At 41.8% G+C, this 23809-nt stretch overlaps 1 protein-coding gene across 1 annotated transcript in view; it reads right to left on the reverse strand.

The window, feature by feature from the left end:
* Nucleotides 1-785: 785 nt before the first annotated feature.
* Nucleotides 786-23809, reverse strand: part of LOC306943732 (uncharacterized protein) — a 699978-nt gene continuing 676954 nt past the window's right edge. Inside the window, exon 6 of the mRNA XM_079530264.1 lies at nt 786-1082. Coding sequence (XP_079386390.1) covers nt 838-1082 — 245 coding nt within the window. The 3' untranslated portion in view covers nt 786-837. The remainder of the gene's footprint in view (nt 1083-23809) is intronic.

Raw genomic sequence — 23809 nt, forward strand, 5'->3', positions numbered from 1 at the left:
CAAGATAATAACCACACGCTTTTGGACTGCAATGTTTGTCAGCTTTAACAAGCTTGCAGCCAACTACCGGTCTAAATTCACGTGTAGTAAATTCTACACGTATACGGTGGAAATGGCTAGATATATTTTGAAATGAAATAATATCAAACGGGTTATTGGCTATAAGTCCAAAAAGAGTGGAAGGCATCAGTTTATTTTTAACAATTGGATTTCAGAAGATTCATGTGTTGAGGTTTTTTTTCGTGTGGTTATCTTATCCCAATTCCTTAGTTTTTCGTTGGATTATAACTGCTGCCTTCAGTTTTAATTTGCATGCTAGGTGGTGTAATGTGGGAGAATACACATCTCGGTAACATAGCATGGCTAATAAATAGTATAATAATAGCCAATCTCACTTCACATGTGGATCCTATGCATAGCCTACAACATTTACCCAGTGGAAAGGAATGAGACACCATCACACACATCTCCAAACTGTAATTTATTGCAACGAATGCAGTCAAACAATGCAGCTAATTTCAATGATAATTCCACAGATGGCTCCTCGGCCGCCTCCAGCGTAGCTGCTGAATCTGACCAGGAGGAGGTTGGCGAGTCGGAGTCGGAGCCAGCAGAAGCGGGGGGAGAGCGAGAGGAGAAGGAGGTGGATCCCGGGGAAGGACCGTCGGGGAGTGGGCCTACGGCAGCGACCGAGGCCGCGAGTCGTCTCAGGCGGGGACCCCATCGAGCACTGTCCAGGGACGGGGATCGCCCGTTCTTGGACATGCAGCAGGCGGGGTTCCAAATGCTGGAGACCACCCTGGGACGGGTCGCGGCCTCAGGCTCTCGTGCGCAGCGCTAATGCGCTAGAGCGCTGCGCTGTAGCATGGGAGTGGCTCGCTCATGTGGGATCGTTGAGGCACGCTCCTCCGACGGCCCAAGCCCCTCCACCTCCTCCCGCACCTCCAGCACCACCGTCAGCAACACCACCGGCACCTCGCTCTTCCCCCAGCAACAACACCAGAGCGGCCCGTCGCCGGCCTGATAGTACTCCTCCTGGTCCTTCCCGTGGCCGGCTGACCCGTGGAGGTCCACGCCTGCGTCTGCCGAGGGGTAGAGCAAAAAATATTGTTTTGACCTCATGCACGAGCACCCTTTTCTTTTCTATATTTAAATGATTTTTTTTGTTTTAATAAGTTTACAGCAAAGCTCTAATTTTAATTTATAATAAATACATTTGAAATCAAGCTTACCTGTTTTCTGTACGAGTGAAACTCAACTTCAAATGTGTTCAAGGAAAGAACAGGTCATCTGGTTTAAGTTCAACTGCAGACAGGAAGACAAAGGGGAGACGCTATTTAGTAGTCTGGCAAAATGGAACAGCTGCATTTGTTTTATTTCAGAATAAACACACCTCCGCATGTGAGTTGCAAAGCGAGAGAGGGGTCTCCGGAGCAGTAGAGATTTCCCGATGGCGAGGGCCTTGATTGTACGAAACAAGTGTGCATGATTTCCAGCAAATATCCACAGTACTTATATAGTCGAATTAATATGGTCAAACTAAAAAGTGCTTCCAAACTTAAATGTCTTATTACTTAACTTAAGACCTGAGGCGTGATCAATTGGCCAAACAGCATTGACCACGCCTCCAGGTCTTAAGTTAAGTCATAAGACCTGGTACTTAAGACATGCATAATACTGCCCTTAGTGTCTAGATTGGTAAAACCGCACCAAAGAAATGCTTGGTTCTGCAGAAGCTATATGACCACAAAGTATCTGTCTTTATGTCTTACAGATCCATGACAACATTGACTACAGCATTTGGCATGTTCAAGGAGAGCCTTGGCAGTGCCATGTGTCATGTTGACCAAGAAAAAAACAACATGTTTCACAGTCAATGTCCGCTATAAAACAGGATGCAATCCTTGCCACATTTGCCAAACACAACAGCCCATTGAGATGTGTGCTGGCCACTGACATTTGGGTTGATATAGGGGATGTGAGGCATGTTGTCCATTGGGGACCATCAAATGACCTGTCATACTGGCAGGAGGTAGGAAGGTGTGCACGGGATGGTTTGCCTGGAAAGGCACAGATGTACTGATGTATCTGCATAGGGTCAGTGATTAAGTTCTACATATATAGCCTTGTATACTGTCCCTGGTGGATCAGCACAGACAGAAGCCGCTGTCTCCGTAAAAGGGTCCTTGGCTTGAGCATCTTTTTTGTCAAGGGCAAAAACAAGTCAGTTACACATGATGTGTGCATCATGCCAGGCTGCTGTGTTTGTGATAATCTGGAAACAGACTGACACAGATGTTTCATTAAACAGAAGGCCATATCCGAAGCCCAAGCGTGCGGAGCTGCCACATATATGTGGACAGATGACTATAGAAAAGTGAGCTGTACGTGTATAACGCTGTACTTCATTGATGAGAACTGGGAAGTCCAGAGCCGTGTGATCTCCACGTGTGCGTTCCCAAATCAGCCAAAAAACAGGAGCAAACACAAAGAACGAGATAGTCAAACAACTGAAAGATTTTGGTTTTCGTCAGTAATGGTTACTATAAGCGAGGGGTGCAAACATCAGCAAGTTGGTGTCATTTGATTGAAAATGGTCAATCTATCCTTGACATTTCATGTCAAATAGTTTTTCTTCCAAGACATTTCTGCTAACCAAAATGCTGACGGAGCTACTCATGGAGGTGAGGCAGATGTCACGGGACATTCAGTTCATAAAGACTGAAATGGCTAAATCCACGTTGAAGGTGGTCTGTGTCCACTGCCCTCCTCTGAGACAAGAGTAGACAAACTGACATTTATTTAATGAGCGTTAGTGTGGATCAATTGTATGAAGATGAGATTGAAAATGGTTCCCGCCTGAAAATCTAGTACACAATGGGACATTTATGTCACTTTGGAATGGAACTTCAGCTTTCTTTTTTTAATTAATAACACCTGTTTTCTTTGTTTCAGCGGCTACTCGTCAATTTGAATAGAGTGGCGGGGGGTATCAAGGACAAGATAAGTCAGAGTTTAATGGTATGGAGTTGGAGGCACTCGCTAATTTAATCGAGAGCCAGTGGGTTTGATGGAAGTTGGATCATTGGACTGTTTGTTTCGTTCATGTTGAACTGGGGGATTGGTTCTGAAGGACTGCCTAATTTCTTTGTGTCCCCTGGAGTTTCAGGACAAATGGATGGACAGTTAATGTGTTGTTCATGTTGAACTGGGGTCATTCAAGGACATTTGTTTGTGTCCCCTGGAAATGTACAGAAGTACAAAAGTGTAATTTCTTTTGAACAGTGTTGGAAAAAAGTACTAATCAGTACCCAGTGTGTTTTACTTAACCCATTTAGACCTGGTCTAACCTATTTGTTTTGCCTTAAATACTGTTTTACCTTAATACTTTCAGCGCCATTGCCGAAGGTCTTTGTCAATGAAGCCTAATTTTGATACTGACGCTTAACGCCAATTGCTTTTTTATAGTGGATTAATTCGAGCGACCAACAATGCTACTTACGTTAGCATCGGGTAGCTAGCTGTTGTCACAAGACTCCGTTGCCCATCTTAGATCATCGGCACCATAAGAATTGATTGATTGATTGATTGATTGAAGAATTTATTAACAGTTTGCAGAATTACAGTACATTTCAAGCACAAACTCAATACAAAGGCTGTTAACTGTGAGTGGACGACCCAATTAAGCATTACACTTGTTTCCAACAGGGTCCACCATGTTCAAATCATCAAAACATTTAGAGACGTACAAATAGACACTTCTATAGACAGGACAGGAAATTCATCAAAAAGGAGGTAAAAAGGGAAAAGAAATATATACAGTGAGGGGAAAAAAGGGGGGGGCGGGGGGGGGGGGATTCAGATTTTACGGGGGCCAGTTTCGAATTGCAGCCATCCGTAGGTGCCCTTTGAGAGCGGTTTTGAAGGAGTCAAGGGATTCGCATGTCTTAATGACAGTTGGTAGGGCGTTCCACATTTTGGTGGCATAGGAGCGAAAAGAATTTAGTCCCTTGTTTGTGCCGAATCTGGGTTGTACATGGTTCGTTGCACTCCCTCTGGTGTTGTGGGTGTGGACTTCGTTAACATTAAGGAAGTATCTAGACAGGTACATGGGTATCTTGGTGGTGTATCGAATCTTGTGGACCAGACCCATTGCAAGTTGCTGTACTCTGGCGTCGACCCTAAGCCATTCCAGCCTGTCGAAGTGGGCAGGGGTGAGGTGGGTTCGGGGGGCTAGATCAAGTAGGAGCCTGACCAGTTTGTTTTGGGAAGTCTGGAGCCTGGTTTTAAGGGCCTTTGAGGTGCTGTGGTACCAGGAGGTGCATGCATAGTCAAAGAAACCCTGTACAAGGGCTCCTGTTAAGGTCTTCAAGGTGTTTTTGTTGACCAGTGAGGAGATCCTGTAGAGGAATCTTGTTCTATGGTTGACTTTTTTGATTACGTTGGTGGCCATTTTATCACCGGAAAGATTAGCCTCCAGGATGGAACCTAGGTAGGTAATTTCATCTTTACGTGTGATAACATTGTCACCCACTCTAACCAAGAAGCCATTTGCCTTGCTGAGATTACTAATAGAATCCATTCTATCCCTTTCTTTCAATCGCCTGTATCTCCTATTCCTTGTCCCAGATGGCATTTGTCAAAACAGCGTTTCTTTGACGACACAGAGCCGGCGATGATAAGCCCCCAAGTGCACTGGCATGGACCCAAATTGTAAACAACAGTTGAACGGGACCTGTTAAACTTCCTAGAATAAGCTCCCTACCGGAAGTCTGGAACTGTGGCTTTTCAAAATAAGAGCTCAAATTTAAAAAATGCTGGCGTGAATTAGATCCTAATTTTTCAATAAATGATACCGCTAAATGTGTTAAATGCTGTTTTACCTTAAATGCCAGATGCATTGTATGCTTTGTCACATAAACCTCTGTCTCATAGCATTTGTTTCCCCTTTTTAGGCTTTACAACCCAGGACTCAAATTGTACCTAAAGTATCAAAAGTACTCATTATACAGACTGTCACTTTTCAAATGTATACACATCTTTTGAAAATAGCAGCTCTACAAGCTCACAATGTGACTCATTGTGAGCTGTGTATAGGACTAACGTAATGTACACTTGTCACGTAGCCTATTATACAAAACTGTGTTTGAATCAAATAAATAAGTAAATGAATAATGCTCCGTTTTGTTTTTGTTCATAGAGAATGCTGTAAAGCAGCTGTTCTCAACCTTGGTTTATTTTATTTTATTTGTTTTTGGAAATTAAGGCTTCCAAATTAAGGCTAACAAAAGATGACATAACGTGGGGTCTTTGTATTAAAAGGTTGAGAACCACTGCAGTATAGCATACTTGGTATGGACCATTTCAGCATTTTAACCTTTGTATGCATTTAATATGCTTAATTAAAAAAAAAAAAATCCTTTTACTCTTCTGCGGTGGTTGCCCCAAACTTGTCTAGTAGTGATATCACTGTTCCTTTCTTGAACTATACCATAAACAGAGTAATAGTGATTGTTTTTAATGGTACATAGGCCTATTAGGCATACAGAGGAAGGTTTAAAAGTGTTGAAATGGCCCTACTAATTGCATTGTTTCAATGTATAATGGATGTGTGGATGGATGGATGGATGTAGGTATGGTTGAATCGATGTTAGACGAGGCATAGACGAGCACTGACATCCACATGCCAGTGCAGCAGTATTGATTTTGGCAGAAAATGTTGATTTTAGTTTAGTGATAGTCTTTGGAATAAATCTTAATTTAGTCTTTCTTCATATTGTGAGCTTGTAGGTCGGCTATTTTCAGAGCACAAGAACCTGAGCGCAACCGAACATAAAATGATCTCTTCTCCGCACTCTTCCCTCCCTAACATTTTAGTCATGTTTTTAATCTGCTGACAAAATTGTCAGTATATTTTGTCATAGTTTGTATCATCATGGCTTAGTTTTTATGTAGTTTGACAGTGAAAAAAGGTAGTCGACAAACGTTTTTTGTCATAGTATTAGTCAAATGAAATCAACACTGCAGTGCACACAGTCAGACAGCCAAACAAGAATGAATGAAAAAGCACCAGGCTTTATAGGGAAGGGGGTAATCAGTGACCTACTTTCACCCATCGGTGAAGGCGGCGTACAGGTTTGTAACGACCTTCACGGCCTTCGCCCTGTCTTCGGGGAACTCCCACTGCAGCACCTTCTGGGTCTCAAATGGTACCTAAAGTATCAAAAGTACTCATTATACAGACTGTCACTTTTCAAATGTATACACATCTTTTGAAAATAGCAGCTCTACAAGCTCACAATGTGACTCATTGTGAGCTGTGTATAGGACTGAAGTGGTTACTGTATGTTTTGTAATAATAATCAAAATCTACAAAGTAACTTGGAAATACTAACGTAATGTACACTTGTCACGTAGCCTATTATACAAAACTGTGTTTGAATCAAATAAATAAGTAAATGAATAATGCTCCGTTTTGTTTTTGTTCATAGAGAATGCTGTAAAGCAGCTGTTCTCAACCTTGGTTTATTTTATTTTATTTGTTTTTGGAAATTAAGGCTTCCAAATTAAGGCTAACAAAAGATGACATAACGTGGGGTCTTTGTATTAAAAGGTTGAGAACCACTGCAGTAGGCTATAGCATACTTGGTATGGACCATTTCAGCATTTTAACCTTTGTATGCATTTAATATGCTTCATTTAAAAAAAAGAAATTCCTTTTACTCTTCTGCGGTGGTTGCTCCAAACTTGTCTATTAGTGATATCACTGCCATTCAGGCATATGGCAGTGATACTGACTAGACTACTTTGGCATGTTCCTTTCTTGAACTATACCATAAATAGAGTAATAGTGATTGTTTTTAATGGTACATAGGCCTATTAGGCATACAGAGGAAGGTTGAAAAGTGTTGAAATGGCCCTAATAATAGCATTGTTTCAATGTATAATGGATGTGTGGATGGATGGATGGATGTAGGTATGGTTGAATCGATGTTAGACGAGGCATAGACGAGCACTGACATCCACATGCCAGTGCAGCAGTATTGATTTAGTGATAGTCTTTGGAATAAATCTTAATTTAGTCTTTCTTCATATTGTGAGCTTGTAGGTCGGCTATTTTCAGAGCACAAGAACCTGAGCGCAACCGAACATAGAATGATCTCTTCTCCGCACTCTTCCCTCCCTAACATTTTAGTCATGTTTTTAATCTAATGACAAAATTGTCAGTATATTTTGTCATAGTTTGTATCATCATGGCTTAGTTTTTATGTAGTTTGACAGTTTTGTCATAGTATTAGTCAAATAAAACCAACACTGCAGTGCACACAGTCAGACAGCCAAACAAGAATGAATGAAAAAGCACCAGGCTTTATAGGGAAGGGGGTAATCAGTGACCTACTTACACCTGAGTTAATTGGGGCGTGGACACTAAACCCACAATGTGTGTGCGTGTGTGTGTGTGTGTGTGTGTGTGTGTGCGCGCACGTGTCAAACAGACAACAGGCCTCTGGCCAGTTTCCAATCATGTTCAAGGTTCAAGGAGTTTTATTACGTGTACAGAATTACATTTGTTTACTCAGGTCCTGGTCAGACAAAAAAATAAGCAAAAACATAGGCAAAAAGATAAAAACAATACATTTAACACTAGCATGCCTGATTTAAAATCTCTACTAGTAAGACGGCTAACAGTCGGGCTGACCGTGTTTTTCATGTGATTTGATTGGCCATTATCTCCCCCACTCGTCTAATGTTCTTCACACCTCCTCCATGAACATATTCTCTCCCTCTTTGCGAGAGAGGGAGAGAGAAAAAAAAAGAGAGACGTGATGCATGAAAATCAGTTCCACAGTTCCACTGGTAGCGTGCAGAAAAGTTTACAGACAAAGAAGGACGGACAGAACTGTTATCTTTTCACTGACAAAACATTTAGAGGTTCGGGACGTCTATCGGGTTGGACTGATTTCAAACACTGTCATTTTTATTTGGAATCGCGCATCGGCAAGCATTCTCACTCCAAGGAAAGGAAATGTCGGTCGGGTCAAACAGACCATGCTATAAACTTTATTATTAAACAACATTTAGTCTATGCTGTGAGTACATTCGTACATTCGTAACCGCTCCGACGCGCTAGTGTTAAAACACATTCATAAACATAAAAGCCTTTCGGGGGAATTGGGTTTCGGGGGGGAACAGGTTCTCAAATTTGGCCAGGGTGTGATGACGCTGTTGTCTTCCAGCAGCAGCTCCATCCCCTGGTCGGCCTCCATCACCCCAAGGACAACGCCTTTCCTGCACTCCACCGCATCCTGTAGAAATCAAACAAATTTGTTTTCAGTCATTACATTTTAACACATCCTAATGCATATAGGACCTTTCACTGTGTCTATCCCAATGTTGGAGCTTCAATGATAGATCATTATCGAGGGGGGAAAATGCAATCTATATGCGCTTTGGTTAGCTCTTTTTCTGTGTTTGGGTTGAAATGTTAATGCTTTCACAGCCTTTACATACAATAGTTAGGCTATTATTATGTTCAAATCTAGACAATATAATTACACTAACATCATACTGTTACAAACATTATAATTCTAATGACAATATAGTAGCCTATGACCTCAATGGTGGTGTAGTTGGTGGTCTGGAAGGTTGTTCCCGTGGCAGAGGCCTTCATCTTCAGATGGGTCACCCGGAACATGTTGCCCATTTGCAGGCACGGGGATAGGATAGCCTCCCGCCAAAGGTATACTGTCCCCTCATGTCCTTTCTGCAATGAAAGAATCACATAGCCATGGGCTTAAAGTATGACTATTTATACGGATATTAACTATTTCACAAAGTTGAACTGAAAGAAAATTAAAACTTACGTCCGTTATTTCCAGGCACTGCACCGGGCAAGGCGCTCCCTTTTCCCCCGCAAACTTGCGCACAGTTTCCATCTGTATATGTGACAGAAATGAGGAGACATGCGCATAGCAAAAATTTTAAATTATATCCACATTAATTCATTTGTTGCATGCACGCTTATAGGCTATAGGCCTACTGTATATTTTTACGGTGTATAAAATTGGAACATATTATGTTAAGGCTACTTTTACGGGTATGGTATACCGTCCAACATTCCAAATGTCCAAATATTAAATATAATAATAATGATAATAATATAATGGTCGACTTACAGTTGTAATGTGGCCTTTTATGGTCACCAGGCCTGGCAGCACGTCGCGGACGTTTTCCAGGGAAATAGTCTGGCATGGGAGGTCCAGGAGCGCCTCGCACTGCGCCTCCATTTCTGGGCTGATGTCCAGGGCTCTGGTCAAGTAGAAGCCTGTGTCCCTACAACACTGCAGGCAGCCCACCCCACCATATTGTGTTATCCGATAATTTCGGACAATGTACGTGTTCCCCGCCTTCACCTTTGGGGCTTGCTTCTCGAATAGGAGCATTTTCAAGGCGGTCACCCCATTGGTGAAGGCGGCGTACAGGTTTGTAACGACCTTCACGGCCTTCGCCCTGTCTTCGGGGAACTCCCACTGCAGCACCTTCTGGGTCTCCCTTACGTTCACCGCCTTCAGCGGAATGCTAGGGAACCTCTGGTAGGGGTCCACGTTTGCCTTGGCGGTTAGAACAGCCCTCAAATCCATGCTGAAAACAGACAAAAATACATAGACACAAATTAAGAAAACTTAAATGTCTTAAACAACCTTGGTTTACAAAAGAAATTATGAATAATGAAATAACGAATCAAGTTGCCTAGTAGCCTACAATTTAATCGATGACAATTAAGACAAACCTGAGATGCGTATAAATTCCTGCGTATAAAATCACCAAGTGTTTTACTTAACCCATTTAGACCTGGTCTAACCTATTTGTTTTGCCTTAAATACTGTTTTACCTTAAATGCAGTTTTACCTTAAATGCCAGATGCATTGCATGCTTTGTCACATAAACCTGTCTCATAGGATTTGTTTCCCCTTTTTTTTACCAGGAAGTTGTACATGCCCAAATTTGTGCATGTACAACTTCCTGGTCTCAACTGCGCATGTTTCTTTCCTTCCATGGCGCAACATGGCGTCCACCGTACGATCTTCGCTTCTCGTCCTCTTTAGATAGTCCTTGACAGCTACAGGGAAGAAGCTATTCATCTTCCTGGTGGTGCTGGCCTTAATACTTCCCCCTCCCGCCCGAAGGGAGGGGGACGAACAGACAGTGTGCAGGGTGGGTGGCATCTTTCATGATGCTGGTAGCCTTTTTCCTACACCTGCCATGTAAATGTCACTGAGGGCAGGAAGGCTGCATCCAGTGATCTTCTGGGCAGACTTCACCTTCCTGGCTGCCTCAGAGCATGCCGCACAGTGATGCTCTCGAACGGGGCACGTGTCAAAATCGAAGGCACAATTTTCCTGAGATTCCTTGTGAAGCATGAGCGTGTGTAACATATGTCCCGGAAAAGACTCACTGTGATTGGCCAGTAGCACTTGAGTGACAGAGACATGGAGGAGTCGCATGAGTGACGTCACATGGGCAGCGATGCAGCGTGCCTTCAGCAAATTATCGCTTCAGCACTTCCGCTTGACTTCCTGCCTTCAATGGAGATACGTCGCTCCAATGAACTGCAGCGGCCAGTGAGGCATTTTAATATCTATGATGCTCTCCACGGCACACCTGCAGAAGGGGGTAAGGACAGGGGTACCCAGCCCCGCCCTCTTCAGCCTCCTCAGGAAGTACACACGCTGGTAGGCCTTCTTTATTAAGGAGACCAAGTTGATCTTGCAAGTCAGGTTGTTGGCAATTTGCACTCCCAGGTACTTGAAACTGGGGACCACCTCTACAGCATTTCCGCCGATGAAGAGTAAGTCCACAATCATCTCTTTAGTCTTTTTGACATTGATGCACTGCAGATGTTATTTGCTCTGCACCTAGACTCCAGGTGTTCCACCGCACACCTGCACTCCACCTCGTTGTTCTCTGAGATTTGTCCGACCACTGCTGTGTCATCCACGAACTTGACAATATGGTTGCTTGGGAACCTGGCCTTACAATCATATGTCAGCAGGGTGTAGGCCTACAAGTAAAGTCTTTTTCAACTTTGAGTGAGGTTTCCTGTCCCATTTATATGTTATGTTTACCCATGTCCCTAGACATTTTGGGTCGTAACTAGGCATGCCACGGTATACCGAATTTCGGTAATACCGCGACAGGAAAAGCCACGGTGTTGATACCGTGAGATTTCCGAGCTGACGGTATTTTAATACAGCGTCGGTGGGCGGCGCATGCTGCGCATATGCAGTGCAACTCCACTTGCAGACTAAGGCAAAACATTTATTTTCACCACACAGCTGCAGTAGATTGAAAAGTTGCTTCCTACCTTTGAGTTAGTGTTGCTGAAAGACACCCAGATCCAATTGTATATTCCATATTTCCATATGTAGCCTACTATGTGTGAAGTTGTGAACTGTCAACACGGCACACAGAGTTGTGATCATGCGCAGTTGAGATTACGCACTAGCTCTGCTGCAGCGTGCAGGGTACAAAACGGCCATTAGGGGGAGCCATAGTACAGTGAAATACAGTGGGGAATAGCTATTGATTAAATACTTTATTGGCAGAAATGTAATCAGTATAGGGTACAGTCAAACACATGTCCAAAGGGATCACTGAAAAAAGTCCTTGCAGTCTTGTTTCCATTCAGGTCCTGGGTAATCAATTCATAATCATGACAAGTCACATGACAAATAACAAAATTGAAATTATCATAAAAGGTAAAAATACAAAATAATATGTAGGCCTACAGGTTGGGGAACAAAGAAGGGCTTATAAGGAGGTAGGGGTAGTCACTATACATAGATGGGGGGGGCAATCTTTTTTTTATTTTTATTATATATAAATACCGTGGAATACCGAGGTATAGGTTATCAATACCGGCACCGTACCGTACTGTAAAATATCATACCGTGGCATGCCTAGTCGTAACACACTGCTGCATGTCTGTTACATATCATTACAGAAATGTTATCAAACGGTGCACCTCTAATTGTGTAAATTGTGTACTTAGGCCAACCCCATAATAACTAAACTATTACTACAGGGCGTAATATTGGAGTAAGTAGGGGAGAACGGGGTAAGATGAGCCAGCGGGTAAGTTGAACCACCCCCTTTATCTAGAAAACTAGAAAACTGTGTTGCCATGTGACCTTAAATCTAGTAAGCATCCATCATTTACACCTGACTGTGAAGTTGGGAAGCACATGAGGAAAGTAGAAAACATTTGTTTACACAAAAAACAGGTTTTTGTCGGTCAAAGTAAAATTTCGACACATCATGTAAAATGACTGTTATACAAAGCAAAATGTACCTAGGTCTAAAATGTAATATCATACACATTGATGATTTGCCAATGGATAGAACCATGTGAATCATTTAGCAAATAAATGGTCTGAAGTAACTTATTCGTCATTGTTTTTAAAAATGGAGGCTGGGGGTAAAATTAACCAATGTCCGGGGGTAAATTGAGTCTTTGCTACTCAAAATATACTGAATGACCTTTAATTTGCATGTACATACTCATTTAAGAGAAGTTTGCAATATTGTATTAACAATATTGCAAATATAAGGTTCTGAATAACAAACTTTATTTAATTGACTTAATATTGTTTAAATAATAAATAAACAAATAAATAAGACTATTTGCAAAAGGGAAAACTGTTATTATATTATTATCGATAAGTGAATATACATATATTTGTTCAAGTTTAAGCTTTTAACATTCAAATATCATGTGGTTCAACTTACCCCTCGACTTGGATCAACTTACCCCTTACCTGGGGCAAATTGAGCCACATTACCACTTTTTAAAAAAAGGTCATATTTTCATGGCCCTTTGTCATAGATGCTTACTCATCATTTCAATTGATAGAAGACATCCTGAAATATGGGTAGATCATTAGATTTTACCGCCATCTCATTTTGCCTTGCTTCCAGGACAACTTAAGCAAAAAGTGGTTCATCTTCCCCCGTTCTCCCCTATACATTTTACTTAAAGGTAGGGTAAGTTATATATTTTGGTTAAAACAACGTTTTTTGTTAAAGGTTAAACTACTATATTCTGACAGTAATCAATGATATGTTTGTTCAGTAACAGGGGTATCACCGTCTCTCCAGCTCTTCAATAAACCAGCTTAGATGTTATACTGTTCCAAGACCACTTCCAATTTTGTCTGCTCATTTCTTTGTGTCATCACTTCTAATTTCACTTATTTTATCTCTCTTGACGGAGTTCTCTATCCTGATTGGATGAAATTGGTATCCCCGACCTGAAAATACATTCTCTGTTTAATAGCAAGCAGGAGAGACAGGGAGACTCCTGTTACTGAACAGAGAAACAGACACTCTATACTAATCAGAGCTATTTAACAATTATTTTAACCAAAGCAAATGACTTAACTTACCCTACCTTTAAACTATCACTACAGGGAACAATGAACATGGTATAAATATAAATTTTAGTCCCCATACAGTTAAAACTATTAGTACAGGGTGCATTATTGGAGTAAGTAAGTAATACATTTTACACTAACTATGAAAAGGTTTATACTGCAACAGTGCCTTGGTGTAATGGGGACTGCCTTATCAGACATCCCGTTAAGGCCTATTCATAGTCTGGATTTTCGGTGGTGAGGTGACCACGTTGAGCGGTGGTGAGTAAAAACAGAGAGAAGGGCTGGAGCGTTGGCGGTGGTTTGCTCTTCACCACGGCTCGTGACGTCATGTTGTAGTTCGGTGGTCACCTAACCACCGAAAATCCAGACTATGTATGAGCCTTTAGTCAGACCTGCGTGGCTGGTCACCCGCGCTGTGGGGTAAAAATCACCCATGGCTCCCGTGGCAGGTTACAACTTATCTGTGCTGCGGGTTCAAAATCACCCGTGGCTTCCTGTGAGGTTAGGGTTTGGGATAGTGGTAGTTCGGAATTATGGGAGGTCAGAATATCGAGAGGTCGGAAAAATGACATGGCACCTGGACGAGAGAATAAAGTAATGTCAGTAGTTCAATGGTAATTTTGATGGCAAATTTTACTAGGCCTATGTTGAATAAAATTCCAGTTTATTTTTTGTCATATTTTAGCCATGTTTTAATCTAGTTGTAGTTGACTAAATTTGATTTCAGTCAACTAAATCTACAGCTGATTTAGTTGACAAAAATGTATGTTGTCAGCTAGGCCTTGATGGTGTCATAATCCCTGATTTAAAGCTGCTTGTGCATTGTCATCTTGCGAAGCGTCGTGAGACAGAGTGTGACACCTGCACACAATCATATCAAGCATAAGACCTGTGAAACCATTATCCCCCAATGGCAGTTGCAAGGAGTTGCAACAAAATTACATGTCACACCAATGCAAGTAGTTGTGACTAGTTGGATACTTGCATTGGTGTTGTTTGGGCCTACGTTTAACCACTGCTGAAGTAATTAGCATCACAATCATTTTAACCACGTTGTAACAATCACCCTTGCATTGCTATTTTCGGTGTCCCTGAAGTGGGAGCCAGACTGAACAATAGACAAAAAAATATAGTCTCATTTTCCTCTTTAATCGCTCGCCGCCGTATACTACTGCTATGGAAAAACCATCTACCTCCCTCAAACACATCCTGGTTACGGAACCTAATGTCATTTCTGAAACTAGAAAAGATTAAATTTGCTGTCCGCGGCTCTGTTGAAATTTTTTATAAACATTGGCAGCCTCTCATCTCTCACTTTGATTCACTCCAAGCTATTTCATTGGACTAGATAAGTGTATAATTCACCCGAGGGTGCATACTTTGTTCTATCATTGTCACAATTCACAAGGAGCATATGCCATCTGAGGCCGAGTCAACATGCTGTTTTCACCCTGTCTTTCTCTATCTTTTCCTTTTTTTCCTTTTATTTTATTATTATTATTATTATTATTTTTTTTGTAATTCTTCTCTTTTTCCCTCTATCTGCTACTCTTCTTTCTATGGGTGGGAGGGGGGAGGGGGTACTTGGGAGTAGGGGTAATATTGGTGGGGCTTTCTTTTAAAGGATAAAAAGAGAAAAATCCACAAACATGCAATGACTACCATGAAACGCACCTGCTGTAAATATATATATGCGCTATGTACTTATGTATGTATTATGCAATGTGTCACTGCAAAGATGTGGAATAAAAATTTAATAAAAAAACAAAAAAACAAAAAAACAATCACCCTTTATGCATTAGGGAAAATCATTACTAAGGAAAAAAAACTACGGGATCGTAGGGTTATAATTGTGTTATTTATATAGGGCCAGTGCATAGGGAGGAGTTTCACTCAGAACGGGTTATTCTGGTTGCCATTTCCCTGCCTACCAGTAGGCTAGTAGGCTATAGTAGTAGGCTGCTAGGCTACATTGTCCAGCCTCACTGTGGAGACATATTGTAGATATACAAATTAAATAAACACTGTATGGTTTGGGTGTCAGATTACAAAATAACATAACCTTGATCCACAACATTAAGGGGTCTGCCATGTCCGTTTCTATACCCTAATTGTCCATCCCACTGCAGGCCGTCAAAATAATATCGCAGTGCATTTACTGTCGGAGATATCAAATAATTAAATAAACGCTGTATGGTTTCTTTGATTTGGGTGTCAAAATAACATAACCTTCAGCAACATTCCCAAACACATGTATGCTCTGGTCTCTATACCTGTCCTCAAACGAGCATGACAGTGTAATCAAAATAATAATGGTCAGATCGCATACAGACAGATTTATTTACTGCAGAGACACATGTGGAGTTACTACCTGGATCAAATCTGTTCTATCATCTTCTCACACCATGCTGATGCATGTCTCATCATTCTCATCAATGACAGATGTGACCTTCTCTTTAGCATCAAGGATGATGAGCATGATCATCGAGCAGCAAAGCATCCACATATACCAAAGGTTTTCCCCAAGCCTGAAGACAAGTTCCCAGGAGCTGCCGAGTTCAAGCAACTCATTGTCAACTCAGGAAACAAGGTGAGACTGCAGAAGCTTGTGAAGGAACAGTTGAAAGCACAAGTTGGTCAGGTGCAGGGTGATGATGTATTGTATACTGTGAGCGAGACATGTCAACCAACCTGACAACTGGCATGGCAAGCAGAGACTATAGGGCAGTATTATGCGTGTCTTAAGTACCAGGTCTTATTACTTAACTTAAGACCTGGAGGCGTGATCAATGCCATTTGGCTATTCTGAGTGGCCAAACAGCATTGACCACGCCTCCAGGTCTTAAGTTAAGTCATAAGACCTGGTACTTAAGACACGCATAATACTGCCCTATGTCTTCAATAAGCATCCAGAGGCAGATACAATGATGCTCTCTGCTTATGTATGCTCAGCTGAGCAATGTGGACTACACTGGGGAAGTTGTACTAGAGTCCGAGGACACAGACGTGTATGTCCAAGCTTATGTCTCACAAAAACTCAGAGGTGATGCAAGCATGTATTGATAAACTGCTTTGCCATGCTCTCAGAAGATACAATACAAGGGTGTATTACCGGATTTGCCTGCAGAGCAGACGAATACGAGACATCTCACCCCGGTGAGTTGTCTTCACTTTTTGACATGTCGGGGTGAGATGTCCGGTCAGCTCACCCCGGACATCTCACCCCGGAAAGTGAAGACATCTCACCCCGGAAAGTGAAGACATCTCACCCCGGTGAGATGTCTTTACTTTCCGGGGTGAGATGTCTTCACTTTCTGACATTGCGGGGTGAGTTGTCTGTACTTTCCGTGGCACCCATTACAGTAGGCATAATTCAATTTCGGATCTAACTATCGGTTCCTACAGACGTGCGCAGTCACGGCTAATTATTTATTTATTTAACAGTAAAATCCGGTGAAACACTTGTAAGGAGTAGAGCGTCTCTCTCTCTCTCTCTCTCTCTCTCTCTATGCAGCATTGAGGGGGGGGGGGGGGGGGGTCGTTTGTGGATAATGTTTGCGCTTCAAAGGCAGAGTCTGACGGCTGTACAAAGTTGCTAATTAGGTCACATTCTCACCTAATACTTCTGTAGACTCAAATGCGTATGGGCGGAGAATTTGGATTCTTGCATATTTAATTTGATGCGGTTTGCCTTCACACTGGCTGTGTCAGGGAAAGCAAGGAAACGTAGCAGGGAATTTTATCAATGTGTTCAGAAGCCGATGTTAAAAAATAGGCTTTTCACGTAAAGTGAGAGTAACGGATGCAGTGTGTCGTCGGAGACTTACTGTGTGTGTGTGTGTGTGTGTGTGTGTGTGCGCGCCACTGTTCTTTTTTTTGGGCACATGAACGAGGCACAGCGGAGACGGGAGCGCAAAATGATCCGAAGTTTACAATAGATAGCCTACTCCCAGAGTCCCATTGATGATCCGATCACAATTATTATGCATATTCCATGTTAGCTATACAGTTTATAGATCATGCTGAGCTAAACATGTGTTTTAATTTTGAAGTATTTATATTTAAACAAGATGAAGAAAGTCTCCACTCGGATCCCCACACAGTGACAGACAGACACATTAGACACGCATTAGGATTCGAATGAGCCTTCACACCTGCCAAACGAAGCGAACTTTCGGACAATGATCTTGCTACTGCTAGTTACATTAGCATGTGAGAAAAGTGACAGCCATCTGGACTCTTCTGGAGTAACCAAATTGAGAGGGGTTCAGTTCACATTTCTTCAGAAGTTTGCACACACACACACACACACACACACACACACACACGAGTGACAATGTCGCTAATGATTGCATATTGTAAAATAAATGTCTTTGCAAAATAGCCCTAAAATAATGTGCTGAATACTGTATAATATTACAGTATAACATTTGGCATATAGGCTGCGTGCTATAGTGGAATTGTGGATGCATTGCTTGATCTATACCAAATACTGAGTTAATTATTTCTAAGTATCTCTAGTCTAGACAGGAACATATATATATATATTAGATTTGTTTTTGGCTTTTTGCCTTTTTATACAAGTGAAGGTAGACAGGAACAACCCTGCCTCCCAAGCTAAACATGACTGGAAAGAGGGAGAGAGAGAGAAGGGGAGAGACACGCAGCAAAGGTCGTCATGAACGGGACTCGAACCCGTGACACGCAGTCAGGCCAGAGCCATATTATGTGTGGCATGCGCCTGGACCGCTAGGCCAGCGGGCGCCCGACAGGAACACATATATTAATGATTGCACACTGGATAGCTAAACAAACTCAATTTATTCGGTCTAACCATAACAAGCATAGTTCTAGTAAGTAGAGAGTGATCGAGAGGTTTTTTTCCACATACACAAAGTTACACATTGTAACTCTATAAGTCATTCTGACATTGAGAGCAGAGAAGAAGACAGCTTTATTTAGTTAGATGCTGCAGAAAGTCTGAGTTTTAGGAGACAGAATGAGACAGAAGTGGGTTTTAATGGCCTCTGTGCTATATCAATTTGCTTCAGTGCTGCAGTCTGACTATCTCATGTTTACATTCTTGCATAATTGATAGATTGTACACATTTTTTAAGCATTGTTAGAGGGGTGTAACAGTTAAACCCATTCTGGATGGGAACCCCTTTTGGTGTTTTAACTAAGCATTATGTTATACTTTAAGCTATTGAAAAATAGCAGATCTACAAGCTCATAGCGAGTGGCGCGCTACGAGCTTGTAGGTATGCTATTTTTGAAAAAATCGTGAAAATGCAGCACAAATCTTTGAATATATTCTTTCAGAAGACTTTTTTTTATTTCGAAGTCAGGTCTAAATGGGTTAAAGCAGTACTATGTCACTTTTTAAACAACTATATAGCATTATTATGTCTGATAAAAATTATAAAGTTACAAGCAATATCAATCATCGTTCCATAGAGGTCCCTGACTAGGGGCTTGACTGTGAGTTGCACATTCATCTAATCATATGGGTAGGCTACTGGGTAGCCTACATACAAACAATAATGTTTGTATTTGTAAGGTTTATTATGCATTTGACCTTGACATACTTAAAGGCGAATTCAACATTTTACTGTGTCATAAATATATTTACATCTGTAGCCTGTAGTTTCTATATTTAAATAAACTACATTACATTTGACCGTACATTTAACTCTTGTTATATTCTTGTGAAATATTCAGTAAAGTATAGCTCAAAGGCTACATATTCAGTCACACACACACAAGCCTTGAATTCATGGTGAAGCACCCCCCAACAACGATGATGGTGGCATATTAGCATGTGCGAAATAGGCCCACATCTGGCCATCAAACAGGTTTGGTTCCTGTTTTCATTTCAAAGCAGAGCACCCACTAGGGAAGAATGCTGGCCTATAAGATCTCTAAGCACCCCCCAACAACGATGATGGTGGCATATTAGCATGTGCGAAATAGGCCCACATCTGGCCATCAAACAGGTTTGGTTGGTTGGAGTCACATTAGAGGGCTAATGGGGTCGTTGTCTCATACAGTATGAAATGACCTGAACGACAGTCGTTGAGGTAAAAAAGGGTGGAGCTTAACCTACCTTTAAAAAGGTAGGGAACAGAGGCCTAAAATTCAGTACAGCCAGTACAGTCAAGATGCCACGACGACTAGTGAAACGACCAGTACGCTTTCTTGATAACAATGAAGTTGATTTTGCAGTTCTTCCGAAGAGGACGAGAAGAAGGGTGCATGCAGAACCACCAGCTGAACCACCAGCAGATGAACCATCCGCAGCTGCACCTCTACCAGAAGCTGTGGCGGCGCCTCCACCAGCAGCTGCACCTCTACCAGAAGCTGTGGCGGCGCCTCCACCAGAACCTCAGCCAGAACCAGTTCGTTACACCACGATTGCAAGGGTGCATGCAGAACCACCAGCTGAACCACCAGCAGATGAACCATCCGCAGCTGCACCTCTACCAGAAGCTGTGGCGGCGCCACCACCAGCAGCTGCACCTCTACCAGAAGCTGTGGCGGCGCCTCCACCAGAACCTCAGCCAGAACCAGTTCGTTACACCACGATTGCAAGCGGTACACAGCGCGGTGGCAGGCTTTTAGTTGATAGCTATGGCTATAGTTACAACTATAGGGCCCAGACCAAGAGGGGGACAACCTGGCGCTGCAGTGTAAGACGAAAAGATCTGACCTGTCTTGCTACAATGAAGCAGGTTGGGGAAGTATACACACCTGGACCACACAACCACATCCATGACGGAGATCCTGGCTTTGAAACTAAGGTACAGCTCTACAAAAAGGTCATTGAAGTCACCCAGGAGAATCTCTTCACATCAGCTGACAGCGTGGTGGAGACAGTAGTCAGAGAGGAAACGGCGTATGTTGTCAACCAAGCCAATCTGAGCCGGGCTGCCAACCGACACAGACAGAAGCTTAGGCCTGCCGAGCCAAAAGCAACCGAACTTGACTTTGTGTTAGATGTTGCCAGTCTACCAGTGGATTTTCTGCAAACGGACGTCATCACGGACAATTCTCGCCACCTGATATTGGCCACATCCAAACAACTGGATCTTCTCCGGTCTGTGAAACAAGTCTTCGTAGATGGTACTTTCAAAGTTGTTAAGGCACCGTTCTCGCAGCTTTTCAGCTTTCATGGGTTTCTCGAGGACGCTGACGGCAGGAATGCACACTCCCCTACACACAGCACAACTTTTTTCTTTCTTTTTGTAGATATGACAACTTTTTAGTGTTTTTGTAGCAAACTGATGTTTTTTTTTTATGACAACTTTTTACTATATTTTTTAGTTTAAATTTTTTCTATACTTAACTTTTTTCTATATTTTTTTGTACAAACTGATGTTTTTCTAAACTTTTGATGTTTACCTAAACTTTTTAGTGTTTTTGTAGCAAACTGATGTTTTTTTTTGTTTTTATGACAACTTTTTACTATATTTTTTAGTTTACATTTTTTCTATACTTAACTTTTTTCTATATTTTTTTGTACAAACTGATGTTTTTCTAAACTTTTGATGTTTACCTTTTTTTTATATTTTTTGTACAAACTGCTGTTTGAACTTTGTTTACAATGTTTCTATATTTAAATAAACTACATTACATTTGACCGTACATTTGACTCTTGTGTTATATTCTTGTGAAATATTCAGTAAAGTATAGCTCAAAGAATACGAGACATCTCACCCCGGTGAGTTGTCCTGACAACTCACCCCTAAACGTGAAGACATCTCACCCCGAAAGTGGCCAAAAGTGAAGACATCTCACCCCGGAAAGTGAAGACATCTCACCCCTAAAAAAGCAGGGGTGAGATGTCTTCACGTTTAGGGGTGAGTTGTCTGGACAACTCACCAAAAGTGGCTTTAGGGGTGAGTTGTCTTGTTACCGAGCAGACCATCGGCCACTGCCATCGGTGAAAGTCAAGTTTTTTACCGATGCGCCGATGGCAGTTAACAAGGCAAACATCGGCCCCTACCGATTGTCGGGCCGATGCATCGGTGCACCCCTACTGAAAATAGGAGGTTTTAAAAAATATAGATTGACTCATATCATAAAATGCCTTCTTGTCTTGAAAAGGAGGCTGGCATAGATGTCATCATGTCAACGAACGCCATCATAATTTGGACGTCGCTGACCCATGTGTGTGCCCCCCTCCCCCCGACGAGAGTCTCGTTTCCTCATGCAGATTGGGTTACTTTCGCCGTTTGATGACTTTGATTTGTCCTGGTGTTGGTGCTAAATGACTCGCTGCTAGAGTGGGCGGGGAAGAGGGGCTGCTTCAGCTCTGAGCAGCATGCATGCAACTCGAGGACGCAGTCCGATGCACATGGAGGCTGGAGCCATGGAGACAATAATATGAGGATCGGCTTGGCACATTCATTTTGTCATTTTGCGCCTCAAAAATTTCATTGTGGATAAAATAATATTAATAATTGTGATTCAATAGGGCTTCACACTACAGTGCAGCACTCGGGCCCTAATGATAATACACAGTGAAACAAAACATGTGTAAAATAAATAGACTTTATTTTGTTTGTGTTAAGATTACAATTTTCACCCACGTTTGGCCACCAACTCACGTGAATACAGAAGTGGATAATTAATAACATGAATGTGTATGTGTTGTTAGCTCAGCTAGTGCAAAAAGAGAAGAAATTAATGGCTGAGGAGAACGGATCCTCGTTTTCGAGGCTGCCATGAGGATGTAATCTAAACGGTAACAAGACAACTCACCCCTAAACTCACTTTTGGTGAGTCACCCCTAAACGTGAAGACATCTCACCCCTGCTTTTTTAGGGGTGAGATGTCTTCACTTTCCGGGGTGAGATGTCTTCACTTTTGGCCACTTTCGGGGTGAGATGTCTTCACGTTTAGGGGTGAGTTGTCAGGACAACTCACCAAAAGTCTGACTGAATATGTAGCCTTTGAGCTATACTTTACTGAATATTTCACAAGAATATAACACAAGAGTCAAATGTACGGTCAAATGTAATGTAGTTTATTTAAATATAGAAACATTGTAAACAAAGTTCAAACAGCAGTTTGTACAAAAAATATAAAAAAAGGTAAACATCAAAAGTTTAGAAAAACATCAGTTTGTACAAAAAAATATAGAAAAAAGTTAAGTATAGAAAAAATGTAAACTAAAAAATATAGTAAAAAGTTGTCATAAAAAAAAAAAACATCAGTTTGCTACAAAAACACTAAAAAGTTGTCATATCTACAAAAAGAAAGAAAAAAGTTGTGCTGTGTGCAGTGCAGTGTGCTGTCCCATTTTGGTCAAAAGTTGTGCACTAAAAAGTTGTCATATCTACAAAAAGAAAGAAAAAAGTTGTGCTGTGTGCAGTGCAGTGTGCTGTCCCATTTTGGTCAAAAGTTGTGCAGTGCAGTGTGCTCATCTCCACACTGGGGCATTCAATTCAGATGTAATTCAGTCAGTATAGGCCTATTAGAACTGTGATTGATTGATCATGCGTCCGTTGTGCGTCTAATTAGCAACTTTGTACAGCCGTCAGACTCTGCCTTTGAAGCGCAAACATTATCCACAAACGACCCCCCCCCCCCCTCAATGCTGCATAGAGAGAGAGAGAGAGAGAGAGAGAGAGAGAGAGAGAGAGACGCTCTACTCCTTACAAGTGTTTCACCGGATTTTACTGTTAAATAAATAAATAATTAGCCGTGACTGCGCACGTCTGTAGGAACCGATAGTTAGATCCGAAATTGAATTATGCCTACTGTAATGGGTGCCACGGAAAGTACAGACAACTCACCCCGCAATGTCAGAAAGTGAAGACAGCTCACCCCGGAAAGTAAAGACATCTCACCGGGGTAAAACATAGCTCCACTAGTTCAAAAACCCACAGCACTGTGTAGCAACTATTACACTGCAATTACAGCATTTGACAGCTTTAGTTACAAATTTTTCAGTCTAACGTGTTATGTGCTTTCTGTAAATGTGAGTAGGCCTACTCATACTTTGGAATTCAACTGGAGACAAGTCTACTACCCACACACAACACACAGACAGGCAGTTAAACTACTATTATTTTGGCTTGAAGCGAGCCCACATTGTTTCTTTAGAAACAATATTTGATATTATTAACCTATTCCAAATATCATGAATGTAGCGTGCCACAACCTAAAATTGGAATCATGTTCCTATAGAGATCTCCAAAAGTGCTTTTACTTCTGCCCATAGTGGACGGCACAACATTTTGTTTTTTAAATACCGTATGTCAGTACTATTTCTCCTGCAGCTGATCGATGACTTTATGTGCTGGTCATAATGCATTAGTATGCTCAGTGGAACAGCACATTATAACTATTATAACTATATTTCGATG

This window comes from Electrona antarctica (assembly GCF_951216825.1).
Source record: "Electrona antarctica genome assembly, chromosome: 2".
Classification (NCBI taxonomy): Eukaryota; Metazoa; Chordata; class Actinopteri; order Myctophiformes; family Myctophidae; genus Electrona; species Electrona antarctica.